General features: G+C 41.5%; 1 protein-coding gene across 1 annotated transcript in view; it reads right to left on the bottom strand.

Moving 5' to 3' along the window:
* Positions 1-229: 229 nt before the first annotated feature.
* Positions 230-24,058, bottom strand: part of abcc3 (ATP-binding cassette, sub-family C (CFTR/MRP), member 3) — a 105,057-nt gene continuing 81,228 nt past the window's right edge. Inside the window, 10 exon segments of the mRNA XM_071206830.1 lie at positions 230-1,053; positions 2,423-2,617; positions 6,505-6,671; positions 8,394-8,552; positions 8,636-8,782; positions 9,646-9,747; positions 10,378-10,504; positions 18,409-18,608; positions 21,696-22,006; positions 22,434-22,641. Coding sequence (XP_071062931.1) covers positions 942-1,053; positions 2,423-2,617; positions 6,505-6,671; positions 8,394-8,552; positions 8,636-8,782; positions 9,646-9,747; positions 10,378-10,504; positions 18,409-18,608; positions 21,696-22,006; positions 22,434-22,641 — 1,728 coding nt within the window. The 3' untranslated portion in view covers positions 230-941.

The raw sequence follows: 24,058 nt of genomic DNA, 5'->3' as shown, positions 1-24,058 counted from the left end.
CTTTGTACATCCATGGATCAGTGAATAGGTTGCAGTTGATACTATCCTCCAAAGATGGCCAACTCTCTGTTGATGTAATCACATTCCCATCCCTTATTGTATTATAATTGTCAGTCTCTGCAAGTTTTTGAAGTCACCACTACTCTTTGGTTATGTGCATTCCACTTTTAATGTGCAATATGTTTGGTGACCCTGAGATTCAGTATCATACCAAGACGGCACACAAACATTGTTCTTCCATTTTTTTTAATAAAGGCTTTATCATCTTTCATATTTTGGTGGTACAGAGTTCAAGTTTCAATAGATTTGGTTCACAAAAGAATCACATATTAAACTGAGCAAACTTCCCTAAGATTAAACAATTCTTTAAAAATTAGCTTAAATAATGGTACAGTACAAAAACAAGTGGGTTTATCACAAAAGGAGTGTTGTTTTTCTTTTGAGGAAAGTAACAGTGGCACAATATTTTTCTCTGTAACATTTCCTCCTTTTTTTGTTGATGTTTGTTTTGCAGCAGTCAGCCGATTAGAAAAGTATACATTCACTGGCTTTCTTTATCCCACTAGCAGAAGGCACTAAACAGCAGGCTTGGATCAACTAGTACTTGCACATATGGCTTGTTTATCCTTATGAGATGCCAAATGGACATTTCTTTGCCACAAAGAACAACACATTCAGTGCAAGAAACTTAAGACAATCACAGAATATGTACATTTTGCTGATACGGGTTTAGAAAACACTACAACTGTTTGCAATGGCTAATTGATCCAAGTCTGCAGAGGAGGCTTCATTCAAAACCAGCAGTGAGTGCCCTGGAAAGAAATACCAAGTTCACAATAAAAGGTACACTTCAGCTCCACTGCCAGGTTTGAAATGCAAAGTCACACTGAACTGAGCTCATCCTCAACCCTGGTTTGTAAAAATTGGGACGAAAGGCAGTTCTACTGCGTCAGGCCTGCATCTTTAGCCATGCCATAAAAGATTCCTTTCTGTGATAGGAGGTTTGTCGGAGTGTCAAACTCTGCTATCTGTCCCTTGTCCAACACCAGCACTCTGCAAGGAGAAAGAGGAGAGCATGAGTCATTTACAAAACATGGATACTTTTCAGAGTTTGGATTATTGGCTTGATCACGATATTACCAAAGCAGGCGGTACAAGGTTCACATTGTAAGGGCTTAGCCAGCATGTTGATGTTTTTGTTATTGTTCCTGTTTTCATTGTTGTTTCTCTCATTTCAGTCTCAGCTTTCCTGCCCTTGATTGAACTCCACCTGCTTCCCTTCCCTAATTAGCCTCACCTGTGCCCCATTATCATCTCTCTGTCTATTTAGTCTGCATCCACAGTCCCTTCAGTGCCAGTTTGTCTTAGTTATTCCTAGCGTTCCAGCAGTGTTTTTCTTAGTATCTGATTCCACGTGTACCTGACCCAGCTGCGTGTCCTGACCCGGTTCCTGTCTACTCCTCGTCTGTTTTGTTAGCCTTATTGACTGATCTCCCGTGTACCGAACCTTGGATATAAAGACCTTTTTTGCATCCTAATTCTCTGTCTCCGAGTCGTGCTATTGTGTCCTCCACTTGTGTTCATTCAGTCTTTACATACATAGTATACAATCCAAATGATATACATTTATACACAATGTGGCAAATGGATGGGCATTTGAAATTAACCAATTAAGCATTATTTGATTGCCCACATATATATACAGTACATATACACATTACATAAGTAATGGCTTGTTATTATGCAGAGAAAGGTTGTCTATTAACATAATTTTCATGATTGTTTCGTGATTTTGTTGTTGTTATGTTACCAACATCTCTAACTCATCTGTCTCCATTTTTGTTGTGATTTATTGTTTGTTTGCCAGGTGAGGAAGTTGTTTTGTACTGTTGGTTTCTACTGAATGAGATTTCACTGAGATAAGATAGGATGAAGTAAAATAATAAAGGATTCTTAATGTCAGTAAGCATTCGCTTCTCTATATTTTCTAAAAGCGAACCAACACAGAATATAAATATTTGAAGTTTGCTTGGTTTATCATATTATTTACATGTGTCATTACTGCCAATGTTTTCACATTATTCCACTGATCTACGGTTAGCTGTAAAATGCCAATAAATGTTGCAGTGTGTCAAATATGCAGGTTTTAAGATACAGAAAAATGCTTTGCCATTTTAAAAAGTGCCCCCTGCGTGTTTCTTTGACCTGAAGAATACACACAGTGAGCTTCGGTGAGATACACTCAATGTTTGTGTGCCCTTCACAACCCAGAATACTTTAGGATCACTAAGGAGCTTTGAAATCTGATTTTTATCATTGTTCTGTGTTTACTAAGTTAAGCTGATTGCTGTTGATTGATGCATTAGATTTCAAGGTTTACTTTAAAGTTTAAAAAATTGTAAAGTATTTATATATGTTGAACCTTGTGTAATCCATGATTGTGTTGAGTCTGTGAGCGATGGTGAAGACAGTGCAGTCCTCAAACTGAGTCCTGATGGTGGACTGGATGAGGTCATCTGTCTCCAGGTCGATAGCAGCTGTAGCTTCATCCAGGACAAGGATCCTCGTCTTCCTCAGGAGAGCCCGAGCCAAACACACCAGCTGCCTCTGGCCCACACTGAACATAAAGAGCACACAACATGTGAAACACAGCGCTACAGAGAACAATCAGTTTGTCAAGCGACTTTGTTGACCAAAAAAGGGTTGATGATATTCGCTCTTCTTTTTCTGACTCACCTTTACTCACCGCTGGGTCACCAGACCCTCCTTTCACCCACACACTAACCTCCTTTTCCCCTCTCTCTCCAAGTGAGGTTCTTACCCTCATTACCTCTGCCCGCCCTACCACCTGTCCTCTGGACCCTATCCCTTCAAACCTCCTTCAGACTATCGCTCCTGATATTCTACCGTTTCTCTCCCATTTCATCAACACTTCTCTAACTTCTGGTCACTTTCCAAACAGTCTCAAGGAGGCAAGAGTAAACCCTCTCCTAAAGAAACCCACTCTCAACCCGTCTGATGTTCTAAACTACAGGTCTGTCTCTCTCCTCCCGTTCCTGTCTAAAACACTTGAACGCGCTGTCTTTAAACAACTCTCCTGTTATCTCCATCAGAACAACCTTCTGGATCCGCACCAGTCTGGTTTCAAGGCAGGTCACTCCACAGAAACTGCCCTCCTTGCTGTCACTGAGGAACTGCACACGGCTAAAGCAGCCTCCCTCTCCTCTGTCATCATCCTTTTGGACCTGTCTTCTGCATTCGACACGGTGAATCATCAGATCCACTCTCCAAGAACTTAGAGTTTCAGGCTCTGCACTTTCCCTCATCACCTCATACCTCAAGGACCGTACCTACAGGGTAACTTGGAAAGGGTCGGAGTCCGACCCTTGTCAATTAACTACAGGGGTCCCTCAGGGCTCTGTTCTTGGTCCCCTCCTCTTCTCCTTGTACACAAACTCGCTCGGATCAGTCATTAGCCCGCCTGGTTTTTCATACCACTGCTACACTGACGACACCCAATTCATTCTGTCCTTTCCCCGCTCAGAGACCCAGGTCGTCGCACGCATCTCTGCTTGTCTAGCTGACATCTCTCAGTAGATGTCTGCTCACCACCTCTAGCTCAACCTTGACAAGACTGAACTGCTTTTCCTTCTGGGAAAAGATTGTCCCACTCTTGACCTGACTATCAACATCGGCACCTCTATTGTTTCCCCGACTCAGACTGCAAGGAATCTGGGTGTGATCCGAGATAACAAACTATCCTTCACTGCAAACATCGCTGCTACAACCCGCTGCTGCAGATACACTCTTTACAAAAAAAATGTTTTAGTCAGTTTATTGAACATGTCAGAAACAAAAACATACAACAATAATATATATATATATATTCTCTTTTTTCCTTTTTTTTTTTATCAAATTAATAATTATAACAAAGTACAAAACAACAAATAATAACAACAACAAAAAAAATTAAAATTCTCAGATAGTCTGTCATGTTCAACAGGGGCAAGAAGAAGCTTAAAAAAACTGTTCTGGTCCTACCCCCTCTAACATATATTTTTCTTATAAATAAAACATTAGGTCATCGTCATCAGCGACATGTTTGTCTTGTTAATTTGTTTTTTTACAAAACAATCAGAAATAAATTACTTTTACAATTACAAGAAATAACAACAAATGGGATTTTACAGGTCCTATTCATAACCATTAATGATTTGGCTCCTAAATAATACTTTCAGTTTAGATAGACTTATATTTCAGTGCATCATTACAGTTATTCCACAGACTAACACCTTTTGATGAGATGCAATGAAGTTTGGCATTTGTTCGTACGGGTGGTTTTTTGAAAATGCAGTTTCCTCTCAACATATGCACGCTTTCTCTCTGTGTGAAAAGTCCCTGGATATTATAAGGTAATTGTTGATTTGCGGCTTTGAACATAATTTGAATAGTTTTATAGTCAACCAGGTCTTGTAGTTTTAGTGTTTTTAGTTTGATGAACAATTTATTTGTTGGTTCTCTGTAGGTAGTTTTATGTATAAGTCGTATGGCTCTTTTTTGCAGGATGAAGATAGGATGTGTATTTGTTTTATATGTGTTCCCCCAAACTTCCACACAATACATTATGTATGGAAGTATGAAGGAGCAGTACAGCATAGACAAAGAAGCTTGATTAATTAGGTATTTGGCTTTATTTAGAATTGCTATTGATTTGGACATTTTGGCTTTGATATAGCTTATATGTGGTTTCCAACTTAATTTATTGTCTATGATTACTCCAAGGAATTTTATTTCCGATACTCTTTCTAATTGGATGCCATTTATAGTGAGTTTCTTCTCTGTATTGGTCGATCGATTCCCAAATATTATGAGTTTGGTTTTTCTTGCGTTCAATGTTAATTTATTTTGGTCAAACCAGATCTTCATCCTGCTCAGTTCCTTCTCCATTGTGACCAATAGCTGTTCTAAATCGTCCCCACAGCAGAGTAGACTTGTGTCGTCTGCAAAAAGAATGGTTTTAATCATTTTTGATACTTCACATATATTGTTAATATACAGAATAAATAGTAATGGCCCCAAGACTGAGCCCTGAGGCACCCCATATGTAACCTGCAGTAGTTGTGATTTATGGCTTTGTAGTTCAACGTACTGTTCCCTGTTATGTAGGTAGCTGGATAGCCATGATAATGCAACACCTCTAATGCCATATCTCTGTAGTTTTTAAATTAATAATTCATGGTCAACCATGTCAAATGCTTTTTTAAGGTCCAGAAATATCCCTATTGCATATTCTTTATTTTCTATTGCCTTAGTAATGTGTTCAATACATTCTATAACTGCAAATGATATAGTTCTGTTTGCTCTGAAACCATATTGTTGTTCATAGAGTATGTTATGTTTGGTGATGAAGTCATTTAGTCTTGTATGGTAGATTTTTTCCAGTATTTTAGAAAACTGTGAGAGCAATGAAATTGGTCTATAGTTTGACAGTACATGTTTATCTCCAGATTTATGTATTGGTATGACTTTAGCAGTTTTCATTTTATTTGGAAATACACCGGTTTGTATTGACTGATTACAGATGTGAGTTAGTGGTTTGGCTATACATTCAATAATGTTTTTAACTGTATACATGTCAATATCATGACAGTCTGTACACCTTTTACTCTTACGTTTTTTAACTGTGTCAATTTCATTTTCATCTCATCTTTACAACATCAGGAGGATACGTCCCCAGCTGACCCAGAAAGCGACGCAGGTTCTGGTCCAGGCTCTCGTCACCTCACGCCTAGACTACTGCAACTCCCTCCTGGCTGGTCTACCTGCATGTGCCATCCGACCTCTGCAGCTCATCCAGAATGCAGCTGCTCGCCTGGTCTTCAACCTTCCTAAATTCTCCCACACCACGCCGCTCCTCCGCTCCCTCCACTGGCTTCCGGTAACTGCTAGAATCCACTTCAAGACACTGGTACTTGCGTACCATGCTGCGAATGGATCTGGCCCTTCCTACATCCAGGACATGGTTAAACCGTACACCCCAGCACGTGCACTCCGCTCTGCATCAGTCAAACAGCTTGCTGCACCCTCACTGCGAGGGGGACCCAAGTTCCCATCAGCAAAAACACGTGGGTTTGCTATCCTGGCTCCAAGATGGTGGAATGAGCTCCCCACTGACATCAGGACAGCAGATAGCTTACACACCTTCCGGCGCAGACTGAAAACTCATCTCTTTCGACTCCACTTCGAGCGATAGAACTATTAACAGAGCACTTATATACTAATAAAGGACTGGCTTATCTAAAGCCAGTTGAGTAGCACTTGAAGTTTTTCTCTATGAAACCTGGTGTACTTATTTGATTCTGTTTTCTTCAAGTTTGTATTTTGTTGGTCGAACGCACTTATTGTAAGTCGCTTTGGATAAAAGCGTCAGCTAAATGCAATGTAATGTAATGTCTGCTAACATCCATGCATTAAAAGCTGCTGTATCTCTCCCTCTGAACAAACCTGAGGTTCTCTCCTCCCTCGGAGCACTCCAGCTCCAGTTTGGCCGGCTGGTTGCTCACAAACTTATGGAGGTGAGAATTTTCCAGAACCGCCCACAGCTCTTCATCACTGTACTTCTCAAAGGGATCCAGGTTCATCTTCAGTGTGCCAGAGAACAGCACAGGCTCCTGCAACAGGCAAATATTTTCAGGCTTGAAACATAAGAGACAATCAGAAAAAGGCCCAACGAGAGATATTGTATATTTTGGATTGTAGTAGCTTTAGTCGCTTCTAGTCAGTAATCCGTAGAAACCAACAGTACAAACAATTTCCGACTACATTTGACATATTTTGTTAGGAAAAATTGAGATATGCTCATGCTTCACTTCCAGAACACAAGATGAAGTCTTAAAAGGACTCGTTTTGTCTGACCAACAGTTTAAAAAAAACATCAAGGAATCATTTTGCTTTTCTGATGGGAGTAAAATGAGGAGATAGATAGCCAGCGGTTCAGCCAGAGCTAGAGCTAGCGCGGTGGGTCTCATTCCAGACTGCTCCAACTACTTGCCGGGTCAGTAAACGTTATGTTCCTGGCTGAATCGTTACAGTTGCTAACTGTAGGTCTGATTCTAATGCCTCTTCTCTCAGCAAAGTTCTCTCCTAGCGAGGAGGAGGGATGCACTAACTTGCACATATTTGTCTTTTTTTTGTTTGATAAACAATAAATTCAACGAATCCAGTGCCAGTATTGATATTTCTCAGCTGAAGCTTACATAGGGATCCTAAATGAAAAAGGTTTGTGATATAATGCTAACATTTTTGAGAGGTAAAGGTTCTGTGAGACAATGCAAACTAGGGATCGACCGATATGGCTTTTTCAAGGCCGATACCGATTATTAGTAATAAAGGAGACCGATAACCGATATTTGGAACCGATATACTTTGCAGTAAAATCTGAAAATCTTGGTGTCAAAATGTAGAGTAACACAACTTCTTTGAAGTGCCTTTTTATGTTTAATGAACTTTTCAACATCTTAAAACTGGTTTCCTCTCTGTGACCCTGAGTAAAGTAAATTAAGTAAAAATAAAATAAAAACTACTAAAACTTGTTCTGAACTTCTGATATTTGAGTCTCACTCATTTAGTAGTCACAATTCAGCAGCACCAGATTGTGGTGCAGAAAGCAGAGTTGTGCGAGGCTCCACTAGCAGCCGTCCCAGTCGCCCCAGCGCGTCACAGTTTCTCCGCTGCGAGACGCTACCCGCCCCCACCCCCCATGTCCCTTTGTAACTGGGAAACTGATAGAATTGGATCATAAGATCGTGGTGTTTTTGCAACTCCAGCAAAGGAGATTGGGATGTTTATTGAACTTCGGCTTTCAACTGATTTACCTTCAAAACACCGCTCACTACTGCTGCTGCTTGCCTCTGTCTGCGTTCTTCGCACCTGCCTGTAATCTGAGAAGGTCCCGCCTCTCTGGCTGGCTGCAGCCCGGAAAATCTTCAGTGTTGATTGACACTTCAGTAATAGCCTATCAGATAGCGCTGTGGGCGGGACATTGCTCGTGAACAATGGTGATTGCAGCCAGCGAAACGGCCGCACCAGAGCCAAAGTTGTATCGGCAATTTGTTAAAAAAAGGCTGATACAGGTAATCTGTGAAATGCGGAATATCGGCCTCGATAATCGGCCAGGCCAATAATCGGTCGACCCCTAATGCAAACCAGTGTCAGTGCAATATAAAGCAAAGGTATTCCTTTTATTCATCCATAACTGTTTTATTAATTCCGTGTCCCTTTAGCTATCAGAGTTTCCAAGTCAATTTTATTTTCACTATGCTTAATATTTGATATCTCAATGGCAAAACATTTTTCTCTGACATATTGTGAGGAGTGTGTGCACATGTGTTTACCTGTGGAATGATGGTGAGCTTGGACCTCAGGTCGTGCAGGCCTATCTCTGAGATCTTCACGTCGTCGATGGTGATCTCTCCTGCTGCAGACTCCAGCAGTCGGAACAGGCAGAGCGTCATGGAGGACTTCCCAGCTCCTGTACGACCCACGATACCAATCTGTGGAAACACACACACACACACATTAGTGGACCTTGTTGACCCATTATTGCTTACTGATGGCCACACTAAACCCCCCCCACCTTCTCTCCTCCTTTCACACTCAGTGTGAGGTTCTTTAGGACGAGGTCCAGTCCCTCTCGGTACCGGACGCTGTAGTCGTGGAACTCTACGTTCCCCTTCATGGGCCAATCAGCTGGGGGCTTCTTGTCCTCAATCTCCCAGGGGGCCTGTGAACAGAAGAGCAGCATTTCAGACCAGGAACACTTTCTGAACAACTCATCAGCCTGTTAGCAGAACTTCAAATGACTTCTGTGTGTGAGTCAGAGCTGCCAAACATTTATTTCCCCTCTGAGACACACTGGATTCTCACTAACAACTATAGCAGTTACTGTATACATGGGGCACACACTGTGATGGCTGCTGAACAGTAAGAAGAAAGTACACTGTGTACAGTGCACGTGCCATGTTTGTCTTGTATAACAGAGGGGCCCTTGTTGGCACCAGGTAATCTAACATTTCTGGATCTGGTTATAGTTTATAGGTTTTGTTGAGAACATGACTTGGCAGCAGGACAGTTTTTTGGAATGTGGTTACATTCCTCCTTTTTAACTGCAGCAGCACAAAGCCAACACTATTTTACTGCTGCAAGCAAACACATGCACAAGCCAACTTCTCTGGAATACTAGAAAGCGACAGAAGTACACACACACACACACACACACACACACACACACACACACACACACACACACACACACACACACACACACACACAGACAGACAGACAGACAGACAGACAGACAGACAGACAGACAGACAGACAGACAGACAGACAGACAGACAGACACACAGACAGACAGACAGACAGACAGACAGACAGACAGACAGACAGACAGACACACACACAGACAGACAGACAGACACACAGACAGACAGACAGACAGACAGACAGACAGACAGACAGACAGACAGACAGACAGACAGACAGACAGACAGACAGACAGACAGACAGACAGACACACAGACAGACAGACAGACAGACAGACAGACAGACAGACACACAGACAGACAGACACACAGACAGACAGACCTCTGTCTTGGTCTCAGAGTATTCCTTGACCCGCTCCACTGCTACGATGTTGCTCTCCAGATCTGAAGTCATCCGCACCATCCAGTTCAAAGACATGGTTACCTACAACAGAACCACAGAGTTAGAATAGATGGTTAAAGTGGTTTCCTAATCGTTATAGACAAGTAGCTAAAATAGTTCGCTTAAAAAGAAACAAGGGGTGGATGAATAGTTCAATATAACCTAAATTGTATTACCTAAAAATAATAATAATAGTAGATACATGGTTTAATTGGTTAAGTACAAATTCGAGACAGGTAACATTAGCAGAACTAGTGGTGGATAAATGGTCAAAATAGCTAATGGTTGAAATAGCTAGCTAACCATTAAAGCCGAATAGCATACAAAAATACAAATGGTGGATGAAGGTTAAAATAACAAAAAAAAAATGCTAGATAAATGGTTTGATTAGTCAGGAGTTAACGTCAGCTAAAACAGTAAGCTAAAAGTACATTAATGGTGAAAAAGCTACATTCGGTGGATAAATGGTCAAAATGGCTAAAGGAATAGGTGAATGGCTAAAGATAACGATAGTAGATAAATGGTTGTATAAGTTACCACTTATATGGGCAACATTAGCTACCTTTGTTAGGACGTATACACATAACTAACTTCAGCTGCTGATTTACATTACTTGTTAAAAAAAAAAGGTGAAATCCTGCAGATGGATTTAGTTGCAGCAGTTAGTTGTACCTGCAGAGCGTAGGACACTGACAGACCCACAAGACCCGGGTTCAGATTCTCCTTTCCAATCACAGCAAACAGAGCAGCGAACAAAACGATGCAGTTCCCAATGAACTCGATACGTACTCCCAGCCACCTGTGAGACACAATATATATTATTAAATACTTCATGCATCTGGTTGAAAGTTCAATTATGATGTTTATGTTTTGATGAAAACTAGAAATCTGGAATGACATTCAATGTAAACCTTAATTAATACTGACATCTTGACTATCATTAAAACCAGTTAGGATTTTCAGGAGGTTATTAAACTTAATTGCTGGATTATTTTTTAATGAAGTGGATACATATGAACACATGTATTCATCTGGTAGCATATATAAGCTAATGGTTGCTTCTGTTCAATACTGATTGTGGATTACATCAATCCAGCTCATAGTCATACCCATATTAAAACAAAATATAACAATTAAAATGCAATAAAAATCATGTTCTCAGTTTTAATTGATTAATTTTATTTATTTCGTATTAGCTACACTAATATAATGTTATAACCAGGGGTGCACATAACTTTTTTGCCCTGGTTCTCAAAGGAGCACCTGGAGATGGTGCTTGGTGCGCATCCTTAAAATGAAATAAACCGTACCTTTTGAGGGGTACTTGACTTTATGAACGGGGGGGGGGGGGGGAGGTGCGCTAGTGAGCACTCTCATGAACTGTTCGCCTCGCAGCGGGGTTACTGTGCGGGGCACATAAAGCAGACCCTTCACGCGATAGCGAGGGGTAGAGTGAGGGATCACAGATGCTGTCGTGCTTGTGGACGGATACAAAAAATTAAACCTAAATGGCTCGCGAATTATACTTTGTAAAGACTGTGTGGGAAACCCTGCTATCTTACCAGTTCTTATGCAACTCGCAAATATCTCTCTATCTCTCTGCTGGTGCGCAAATGCGCTTTTTTTCAAATGATCCGGTGCTCTTTTTTTGGCGGGGGGTGCGCATGCGCACCTGCGCACCAGTTATGTGCAGCGCTGGTTATAACTATGTACTCCTCCTCCGGGTCATATTTTGGTCGAAACACGTCTACTATGGAAGCAAACAAGAGACAGAAGTATTTGAATTTGATCAGACACCGAATTTATAGCATTGAAAATAATTACTTTGAAAATCATGTATCGGAATTGTTTTTGCTCCGAATTTACCTATGTGAAATAAAAATGTTCAAATTCAGATCCCAAAAATTCAAGTGAAAAAAATTCGACGTCAAATATTTCGGTGTTTAAAATTCGATGTCAAAACATTCGATGTCAAAAATTGGATGTCAAAAATTGCGATGCAGCATCATCCGGGCTACTCAGACAGGATAAGCAATCGAGCCCGAATGCAATCAAACCGACTTCTGGGGGACAGTGCGGTGAAGCCCAATGCTGCAAACTGTAGGCCAGGGGTGCCCACACTTTTTGGGCTGGTGAGCTACTTTTGAAATGACCAGCTCACCGAGGTCTACCAACCAAAAATAAAATCCCAAATTGCAAGGGTTGCTGAATAACACGTTTTATTTATACATGGGATAACTACAATAGGGCTGCAACAAACGACTAATTTGATAATCGATTAATCTATCGATTAATGAAACGACTAATCGACTATTCAGACTATTACTGTATGCCTTGAACAATTTCTCCAACGCTCTTATTTAGCCATCAACTTTTAGATTTAGCTTGAGGTTGTTTTAGGCATTAACAATGAAGACAATAAAGATTAATACTTGATTCAAAAATACATATATTATTAAATTAACAAATTGTTTCCAAAATTAACATTGCTTTTTATTTAAATAAAATAAATAATATTTCACATCAAAAGAAACAACAATGTTTTAACAAATCGTATTAAATAATCTGATGACAGAACTGTAAACAGAATAGTTGAAACTTTAACAAAATAAATAACTCAGTTACCTCTAATCATTAACCCATGTTTGTATAATTGAGTTAACTCTGTGTGTTGCTGCTAGCATACATAACACCTGACGTGGAAAGGTTACTCATGGATGGGGGGGCTACAGAGCTACTAGAAAGACAGTGGAACCTGGTGCATTCCTCCGTCTGAATGTGGTGCACTTTTGCTAAATGTTTAGATAAATTACTCGTGTTACCGCCCTTACATGCTAAACACTCTTGGCAAGGAGCATTGTCCACCTCAAGACGGGTAACATTTAACCACACTTTGGAGCGCTTCTCTCAGCCATCCCCGCAGTGTGTTGCTGCTTGCAGCAGCCGCGTGTGTGTAAACTGCCCCGCCCCCTCGCACACAGACGGGGAGAGATCTCGTCTGGATTGGAAAGGTCGACAATACACCGACCACAGACGCATTTGTTTGTCTTTTTGCATGTTAGAAACGAGTTGGCGACACTGCGAGATAATATTTGTGTAGCAATAAATGACCTTTCTCAACTCGCTACTCGGAGGGAAGTCGCTGCCATATGCCTTGTGAACACTCCGATAATGCCTCTCCACGTTACCTTTCTTTGGCAGAGCGACGCTTGCTTTACAAATAAGGCACATAACCTTTGAATGTGACATCACAAACAAATATTCTTCCTCCCATTCTGGGTGGAAGTGGTATGTCTTTAGCTTTTTGCTCGGTCCCGCACTCATTTTTTTGTGTGTCTCTTGTTTGTCTCTTTAACTTAATTTGAGTTTTCCCGGCACTTGACTGATTTTGTATTGCTTTGCATTCTGAGTTAACAGACTGGAAAGCGATAGGTCACTTTTTCTGTCAATCAAGTAAACTCCTGAATTAAGTGGCAGGGAGGCCAAGAGAGGAGGGATCAAAACCTGTTTTGTCTATTTTAACGAAACTGGATTTTTTGTTTGTTATGAATGACTCGCAATCTACCAGCATTGCCCCCGGGTCGACGTACTGGGCACCTCTGCTGTAGGCGATGGATGCAGATGGGAGCAATTCCCGTAGACCCTATTTTAAAATGTCCAACTTAACATCAGAAAATGAACATGTTTCTAGCCTGGATCCACAAAAACATATTCTGTATATAGTCTCACTGCTAGCTCCGTTAGCTCCATTGGCTCCGTGATGCTACAGGGGCTCAGCTCATGAGGAGAACACTACTTGAACTCGGCCGTGTTTGTTGTGTTGGCTCCTGGTGGACTATTCGTCATGCAAATATAGGATTTATCTGCGGTTAAAACAGACCGTCCATGAATGCAGTTTATTTGGTATGTCAACCCTGCGTACTTTATGTTATGTTACTGGTGTTTTTTATTAAGCTAACGTTAAAGAATGTTTAGAGTTGGGTTAGCATTTGAGCAATCGTAGCTCCATCTGTGCTAACGATGCTATGCGTAGCATCCAAGAGTGTATAACATTAAGTGGGATGCTACTGTATACCAAAAGGCTTCTGTGCGAGGTTGCTAAAATAAGGTCATCCTTGTATGTTAGATAGTTAGTTTGCTAGTTAGGTTACTGTATGCATTGTTAAGGTTTGTTTAAATTCGCTATGCTCTACTACATCATAAAATAGACTAGCTAACGTCAACGTATTGTTGAAGAGAGGCTTAGTGTATATTAAATCAACCTCACAATGAAATGTGTGTATATTTTTTTTAAATATGAACGACACATTTCAAGATGGTCCAGAAATAACGCTCCCTTAGATATTGTAATATGGTTTGTTGAACTGGAGTTATTTATTGCAGCTAACCGCCTATCCGACAAACGACCCAAACATTGTCGATTTTAATATCATTACCAATGCCTCTTTTAATTGTATTATCCTCACACTTGAGAAACAGCCTTATCGTGGCTGTAGAACGGAACATGTAACTTAATGCCTGCATTTAAGGACGATGAATAGCGTGGTCAATGCTTTAGTTTAGTGACAAGGAAATTATTTGTTTAAATATTAGATATGACGTTATCTGTGACTTCAGTGAAAATTAAGCTTATCCATTGCATTGCATTTGTTAAATAGGTTTGTGTCTTACACTTACGTATGTGATACATATGAATATGGCATATGAAAACAAATTAATTTGACTGACTCATGAAAAACTGATCCAAAATAAAAAAGACCTACTCAAACTGATACAGTATAAGGACTGTGATATCCAGCAATTTCTTAAGTATAACAATAAGATTATGACCTGTTTTTTAAAAGAAGATACAAAGTTGTTTGCATGTAAAGAAGTCTGTAACCCACGCATTTAACTTTACATCTGTTTGTTCAAAGTGTCCTCAAGGTGATCCAGACAGGCTGGACCAGAGGAGAGACACATCTGGACTCCTAACAGCAGAGAACTTCAGCACGGATTCCAAGGTACACCTTTTTCATATTTTACAAAGAATGCATAAAGTAATGACTCAAATATACTGATATACATGCCATTAAACATGACTAAATACTAGATCACCTACACATCAGTAATGTTGAGTGTACTTTCTTAGCAAAAGGTTACATTTACATTTTACCAAGCCACATAACTTTTTTGTTCAACTTTCACATTTCAATGTATTTAAGGCAAATATTATTGAACATAGTGAGAACTACGACCCTTTGTCTCTGCATATTGACTGTAAAAAACATGTTAAAAGTGATTCTTTCAGTGAGACAACCGCACAGAGCAAGCTTCTACAGTTGCACTAAGCTTTGATAACAGTTAAATATTATTTTAATAATACATTTATTTCAATGTTGATGAATTTAGAACGGTTTATTCATAATCTGATTATCTTTGTAGTACACCGTTGGATTTAAAAAACACATTCAAATAAAAAAATCATTATATTTATAGCCCCTGACCAAACAAACACACCTCTTTCTTAAATAACACACTTGCTCTGCAATAATGTTTTTTGATATTTCTGTTAGGAAAGGACATGCCTGAGAGACAGGACTGCTTCACCATTTTCTCTTTCTCTGAGGGTCCAGAAGAACATCCAAGAGGGAAAGGAAAAGCTGATGTGATGAGATTTAAGAGCAGTACAGGACATTCACTAATGGCGCGTTTCCACTGCAGGCCTCGCTCGGTTTGGTTAGGCCTTATTAGGCCCGGCTCACTTTAATGCTGCGCTTCCAATACGGCCCGTCCACACAGCGGCGTGCGTTGAAGCTTCCAACACTTCTGCCTATTCACTTTGAATGGGGTGACGTCACTTTTAGCCGAACTGCATCGTGGGAAGTGACGCGGCTCGCTGCAAAAGTTGAGCAATGTTCAACTTTTGACGCCTCGGCAGAAGCGTCAGCCAATCGAATCATATGCCAGAACAAGCTCTAGCCAATCAAACCGCTGCTTGTGTGTCAGGGGCGGGAGATTCATGTGATTGGTTGTTGGTCGAGTGTCAGACACGCCCACCGGCAAGTGTCAACTCACGCCGCTCTGTGGACGGGCCGTTACAGTTTAGGAACTGGGGTAGTTACTATAGTAACGCAGTGTAGGCGGAGCCGTGACGTCATCTTCAATGAGAGCCCCAGAAAAACAACACAGCCGTTGGCTCTTAGCACTCAGAGCTCACAGCTCTTCATATCTGTTCAGAAACTAGACAAAAGTTAAACAAGTACAAACCACAGACTGTCTGTGTCATGGCGAATACAGTCGCTGGTTTATTTATGTCTGTATAGGCCGTTGTTGTGAGTGTGGACGGTCGGAGCATATATAACGTTCGCTTAGCCAAGCTCCGTTTAGAAAACAAGCATTTTAAAAGGGTGTTTCGCCTGCCGTCTGTCTGCAGACTTGTCAAAGCATTAATTCATGGTTTTTACTAATCGGTATCAGTGTGTTGTTACTTCGGCATCATTTTGAAACGTGTATTAAAATTAAATCACGGTCAAATATGTTCATCTTGTTGTAGTTGTAGCCCCCTTGTCAGCGATTCTCTCTCTAGTTTAGCAAACTCAGCCCGGTTGTTCCTGGCCCTAGAACCACGATTTAGTCGGGCCAGAAAAAAGGTGAAAAAGTAGCCCCGGGCCAAAACTAGGCCAAGTGGAAACGCAACCAAAAACGGGCCCCGCACGGCTCGGCACGCTTAAAGCGAGCTACCCGCTGCAGTGGAAACGCGCCATGCCTGTCAGCCTTCCATCTGTGCACAAACTTATCTCGTGCCCTCATTGGTCATGTGCGCGTTCGTGTGTGTTGGAGGAGGGGCTCTGTAATGCTACGTTCACACCGGACGCAATGCGAATATTCGCTTCACTCCAAACGCTCCCATCGCATCGCTCTAGTCCAGGGGTGGGGAACCTTTTTCCTCTCAAGGGCCATTTCAATTTTTACAATATCCTCAGAGGGCCGTACAAGTTATTGACCTCTGCTTAAAAAAACTAAAATCACAGCCCATTCATTTCATTCTGTGCAAAGAAAAAGCAACCTCTTAATCCAGATATCTCACCATGACTCGCGTATGCATGCACGTGCAGGGTGTGGCGTGCTCCCCTGGGAAGATTTTTTTTAAATGTTGAAGTTAAAAGCATCAATCTGGTGCACTTTGAGAGCAACATTAGGAGATCTATGGACACATCTCTCAACACCCAAACACAACTGTAAGCAGATTTTCTTTTAATTTATGGATATTTGACAAATCACTCCCCTTTCAAACTGTATTCTTCTTTATTAATAACTGTCGTATAGTATTGTATACCTGTTTACTTTATTCTCTTATTTTTTTTATAACTATAATGATCATATAAAGATGTGCCTTTACCTCACTGGTTGTAGACAAAGCTTCTTATATTTGTTAGCATAGCTAGCTAACCAGATGCTAATGATAACAACACAGTTATTGACTGTCTGATCAGTATGACAGATGAGCAGATCGCCACTGGGCTTTCAACTAAAGACACAGACACGCAGAAACTGCGGCATGTGTATGGACTTATCGGTACTGCAATTTCTGAAGTGCTGGAGTGGCGTTCTGGTGCTCTCCGTCAGAACTGCACCCCTGTCAGTCGAGACATATACCACGTGATGACACGTTAGGCTCGTGTTGTGTTCAAGGACCCTGACCTTGGCCAGGAAAAACAGGCACTCGCTTGTTTAATTTGTTTGCGGTCTAGATTTCTTTCATTTTTTTATTTTTTGCGTGTGTTTATAAATGACATCGAGGGCCGTAGCAAATTGTCTCGCGGGCCGTATACGGCCCGGAGGCCGGAGGTTCCCCACCCCTGCTCTAGTCGCTCGAGTTTCACCGCGGCTGCCAGCTGTGTTTACTCGCATAATTCAAACAAGACGCGCTGGCTCGGGAGCTACAACTACAACAAAATGAACATATTTTACCGTGATTAAATTGTAATACACGTTTCTAAATGATGCCGACGTAACAACATACTGATACCGGTTAGTAAAAACCATGGATTAATGCTTTGACAAGTCTGCAGACAAGACGGCAGGCGAACAACCTTTTAAAATGTTTGTTTTCTGAATGGAGATTGGGTCGACCAGGTTAAGCTAACGTTGTATATGCTCACTCCACACTCATAACGGCCTACAGACATAAATAAACCAGCGACTGTATTCACCATAACACAGACAGTCTGTGGTTTGTTCTTGTTTAACTTTTGTACAGTTTCTGAACAGATATGAGGAGCTGTGATCTCTGTGTGCTAACTGCTAATGGCTGATGTTTTCTGATTGAACGTCAGTGATGGCAGGCTGAGATCCTCACCGCTGATTGGCTTCCGCGAGAACGCGTCACGTGAATTTGACGCCCGAGTTGAAAAAATTAAACTCGCGTTTGACGCGGCACCCTTCCATCGCCTCAATCGCGTGATTCGCACCGCGTCCACCGCTTCATGCGCGCCGTCGGAGCGAATTTGCATCTGATCGCATCTCTGCAAATTCTAGCACACTCGAGCTGGTATCTCCAAAATGACCTACCCCACCTTTAAATTATTCTTTTTTTGTTTTTTAACTTTCTCTTATTTATTGCCTTTTATCCTGATTTTCTTTGCTTGTCTTGCAACTTTTTTTTAAAGGTAGGCCTACTATATATTAAAACTTAAGACACAGCTGAAATGGGACACTTACCTGTTGGAAACTATACCCGGGTAGTAACACTTTTGGTTCTCATCCACTTTCATATCACTCATGAGAACAAAGGCAGAGTGTCTGCCATAGGCTCGGATTACACTAGTGCCGGTGACCGTCTCAGAGAAATGGGAGTATATGGGCGAGCGGCTGACTGACTCCAGGCGCTTTAGCTGTCGGGACGTGGCAACGTAAAATCTCTACAGGGGTGGGGGGAGAGAAACAAACACAACATTACAACTGAACAGGGTGTTAAACATGCTCGGATGTTAAAAACAAATATGATTCACACAATCAAGTCCACACACACTCGCACACATGCAGAGTAATTAAGAAGCCTGTGTGAACAAAACACTCACAGTGATTATTTAATAGTCCAATTTACACATTTATGATAGGATGCCAACTCAGTCTACATGCATATTACCTGCAATCACTTTAAACCGCATGGAAACAGACCAATCATGTTAGCAAATAGCTAGAATAGGAACAAAAATCCCTTAGTGCATAATAACTCTGTGAATTTCTGCACAGTTAATCAAATGTGTTCAACTGCAGGTGTTTTGTTCATCACACAGATTATTAAATGATCAATTTTTGGTGCTATTATTGGTATGATTAGTTATCATAAATTTAGAAATTAATCATTCAAACAAAGACTAAGTTTAGAGACAGATGATGCCGCAAAGACATAAACCATGCAGGATTAATGTCATGACAAAGACAAAGACATTTAAGAGATTGTGATAGTGAAGCAGATTTAAGCTATTTGAAGGTTCATTTAGTTAGTGTAAATGTACACGCGCACTAAAACACCCCATGAATTTCTCATTTCTGTATCATTTTCCAGTTAGTTTGTGACTGTTGAATTAAAGTGGATTGGATTGTTGATTTGAAATGATTTACAGACTGACTTTTTTATTGAGTGATTGATTATTCCTTAACTTAAAGTCTGTAGGCTTGATTTAAAGATAATCTGGTTAGCAAAACAGCTAGCATTATATGATGTGTATCCACAGGGGTTGAAGGGATACTCCAATGTTTTAGCTCACAAGATTAAAGACCAAAGCAGCAGACACTGAGATATGTATTTGTTTCATAGCACGAGTCAAGCTCCAAAGGTCTTAAGCCACCTCTTTCAAAACTAAGAAAAGGTCTCTCCACAGCACCGCAGAAATAATGATTCAACTGTTTTCACAGGCTGATTAGTACTCCTTCGGGAAAGTAAACTAAACTCGATGTGTAAAATAAGTGCTCCTTTAAGCGGATGTACTGTAGTAGCAGACATGACTGACCCACAGAGAAGATCCATAGCAAAATGAGTAATGGATGACTTGAAATTGCCCTCATTATTTGTTTGAAATACAGAAACAAATGTAAACCAATACAGCAGTCATTAGCACTACGCACACGACCATCCATCTACCACAAGTCCCACTGCCTACACAGCCACCACCAGACCTGACAGACACAGCTGCTCCTGTGGCAGGAGTAACCTCAGTGGGCCGAAGTTACTACAGCTATCTGGCAAACCCTCAATAACTGGGCAGGGTCAAAACAAGTTCAATAGACAAGCTTAGTTCCAAATGGACATTAAATGTACACATACAGTACAACTAGTGAGATTATCTCTGCCTCCCGAGCAGCTTTGCCTGTGAGAATGAACGTGTAATATAACTGGATTTGCAATATGCCAAAAAGTATTGGTGTAATCATCTGTACCAGGTGGTGCTGCTGACGACACACTGGCCCCTGAGCCTTGAAGGCCCCAGCCTGCTGTGACTACTGGACTAGCAGACACCAAACTACACTGCACCTACTGCACTGCAACCCCTTCAACCCCATGCACACACACTCTCAGACATGCATGTTGTATTAATGAGTTAGCGGACGTCCTATTTACCTGAACCCACCAATAGAACACCGTTAACGGGGCTATGACAAGGAGGAACATTGGGGTGAGGGCAGAGCATATGAGCAGCACAGTCGAAGTGTACCAGAAAGTGCGCATCCATATGTCAATATTGTCAGGGATGTGGTTGTCTATAGTATCCACGTCTTTGCTGAAGCGGTTTAGTAACCGCCCAGTGGGGGTGCTCTCGAAGAAGCCCTGCGGAGCGTGCAGGACCCCCTGAAGCAGGTCGCAGTGTATGAGCTTGGCTGCCCGCAGCATACAGAAGCCCCGACCCAACAGGCAGTTAATCAACACCAACACACCTGAGAGAGGGGGAGGGGAGGGGGTCAAATTTGACAATACAACACCTGAGTTAAATAGATTAGGACCTGTTCCTGATGTCTAATGACAATGTGTGCTCCAGCTAAACAGAAAACACTTCTTTAAAAATGATTGTGTGCCAGCGCTGATCCCTAAAAGTAGACTGAGGCAGATTCAAATACAAAGTACAAATCAAGTGGTACAACAAACCTTGGTATCAGTAAATGAACTTCTATCTCATTAATAACTATATACCTAATCAGTTGTGACTTCATATGGCCACAAACATCGAGTTTACTGTATCTCAAGAAGTGTGAATGTTATCTTTGTCCTAAATGTTACACAAAAAACAGATTTTTCAATCACTATTTTAAAGTAATGTTTATTATTCTCCATCTCTGCTGTTTTATTTTACTGTTGGCTTAGAATAAAACCGTAACCTCGAATCTAAGTCATTTTATATTTAGATATAAATATTAAGATACAGTTATAATGGGTAAAATGTACAGAATCCTCCATATTTATCCAGAGATACTCCTATACATTCACAGACTACCGTTAATTTAACCAACCAACTACCCTTTTGGTATTTCAAACCACTTCAGAAATGCTCCAATATTCCATGAATGGAAATAATTCGTCTACAGGTTTGCTACATGACACCTGCTAAAACCCTAAAACAAATGCAGACCACTGGCATTCAAAGAAAAGCCCCAAGTTGATCCAGTTGTATCTACAATGGTCCACCACTAGAGGGAGATTATAGATAAGGGAAGCCTGAGTAATAATATTTTTGGTTCCTAAAACAAAAAGGTACTTAAGTACATTGTGTGCATATTGGGGTTGGGAAGTATGGCTCAACCTGTGTGTGCATGTCTGTTTGAGTGTGTGGAAGGGGTGTGGAAGCAGGCTCATCACGGACAACATCACAGGCTATGGAGAAGCTGAAACTGAAAATTAATTAAGCTGCTGTTCCAACATGCATGCCATCCCAGGAAAAGGCCAATAGCAAAGAAAAGAGGAAGAAAGAGGATCGATCATCCGGCACATGTGCAACATTTTCCCAAAGTACCTGGACAAAGATATATATGAAAGCCAGGGGGGCTATGACGACAGCAAAGATGGGTGTGGTGGAAATGATAACTATCAGGGTGGAGAGAGAAACGAAGAAGGTGCCCAGGAACATGAGCACGGTGGATGGGAGAGCCTCGTCTATGACGTAGATGTCCTTGGAGAAGCGGTTGATGATGCGTCCTAAAGGCGTGGTGTCATAGAAAGACTGGGGCGTGTGAAATTTGTTGGTGAGCAGGTTAAAGTGCAGCTTCCTTGCAGCGCCGATGTTCCCCATGGCTAGTGTGAAGGAAGAGAGCATGACCAGGAGACCTGTGATGGGGTGGATCAGAGGAGGAGGAGTGGAGGAAAGATATGTTGGAGAGGAAGGTGTTAGTGTGTTACTAGCAGACAGTCAGTCCATCAACAGTTTGCTGTAAAGGAACAGCGTTACATCATTACACCACTCAAATGTTCTCGTGCTGAAACATCTCTCCAGTTGGTTTAATGTAGAACAACTAGCTGTAAAGCAAGTACACAGTGTATTCAACAAAGTCTGCAACAAGACACTGTGGGTGGAGCACCTTTAGTGCCATCAGGTAAAACAATATGTTAGCACCATGGTGTGGCAGCACATACAACCTGAAAGCACAATTTGAACCACTGAGCAACATTAGAAAAAAAGGTATTAAACAAGAGTAAATATATAAACAAGAGCTGGACCTTAACTGACTTAATGCTCATGTTGAGTGATTCTTACCTTGTGCGATGCCCAGAGCTGCGTACACCCCCACCCTCAAGTGAATATTCTCTTGAGTCTGATTTGTTAAGGCGTCGTTGGTCCACTGGCTGAGCCAGATGTTGGCTCCGATGGCCGCCGCGCTCTGGCAGCCGTACAGGAAGCAGATGACCACCGACAGCAGGATGCCCACTGCCTTGGCGTACTCCAGGAACACCTTTGATTTCACCTGTCAGAGGGACAGAGGTCAGGCAAGGTCAGCGCACACAGCCTTCATGACAGAATTGAATTGGGAGGGACGAAACGCTCTTGAATGGTCACACATGCAGAGGTATAACCATTACGATCATATATTGATGTATATAATTAGGAGTCATATTTCTCTGTTGCATGTGAGTCTCTGCAGCTACATGTAAACTCGCTTGCTTTTTTTTGGCGAACATTTATGACAGTATGCTCAAACAACGGTTGTGGTTGTGGTGATTCATCAATTTTGAAAACCTTTGTTATTCACTTATTATCGTCATTTATGGATGACTCAAACGGCCAGTAGGGCGCCAAGGGAACATCAATCTCTTCAGCAGCAAACAGTGAAAAACAAACTTCTGCTGTGTCTCAATGTGGACACTTTGTTTAACACACTGCATGTTGTGCACCGTGAACACGTGTGCAGCGTGTGCATTTCACATGTGTAGTGTTGTCTTGAGCTGGTAGGGACACTTTAGTGAGATTTAAGTCTTTAACGTACTCTCTTGAGTGACCTTGTCGTGGATCAACACTCATAACCTTTGTTGTATTTTATGATTTCTATTCATACATATAATAATTTATAATACTCATAGTGTGATAAGGTAACATAAGATCTACAACGAAATTACAATATGAACTGAAGGTGCCAACGCGCAACAACAAGACAATATAAAAACAAGAAATGGGACTTAAATAGACATGATAGGGAATATGTACATAAATAAATAATAAATGAAATTGCACGATTCCCCTCATATTGCACGGAAGACATGATAACTTAAATATTAGCAGTGTTAAGTAGGGTTGGGTACCGAGAACCGGTTCCGGTTCGGAACCGGTTCCAACATTTCGATTCCAACGGTATCATTTAGAAATGTGAATTTCGGTTCCGCTTTTCGATTCCTGAGGAAATGTTTCTCGCCGCTCTCCGTAGCCTACTGCATGCCTGCGGGAAATGTAGCGTTGTATCTACATTTCCTACAGTGTAACCTGAGACCAGGGCCGGCCCGTCGCACTGGCATTATAAATGTTCGCCTAGGGCGCCAGATCTGTGGAGGCGCTGCGCTGACAGCTCTGGGAGAAAAAATAAATGTTTTGACCGTTGGTGCTCATCCTAATTTTCGGCCTTGATGTAACAACATTCATAATTAAGTAAATGTAACACCCTTTTCACCCCGGTTACACTTTTCATTTGCCCTGTACGATGGGCGCTGCAATTGATGAAAATGGGGGATGTTGGCTTATCTGGCAACCGCAGCTCACAGCCAAAGTGCGCGTGAGCGAGGGAGAAAGGGAGGGTGCACTGGAACCGGCGCTGTTGTTATTAGCATCTGGTGCTAGCTGCTCTTACGGAAGAAGATGTTTCTACATGATGTGGAGGGAGAGTCCTCTCCAGT

This window comes from Pseudochaenichthys georgianus, chromosome 19 (genome assembly GCF_902827115.2).
Source record: "Pseudochaenichthys georgianus chromosome 19, fPseGeo1.2, whole genome shotgun sequence".
In the NCBI taxonomy this organism is placed as follows: Eukaryota; Metazoa; Chordata; class Actinopteri; order Perciformes; family Channichthyidae; genus Pseudochaenichthys; species Pseudochaenichthys georgianus.
This window is presented reverse-complemented; position numbering and strand designations above follow the sequence as displayed.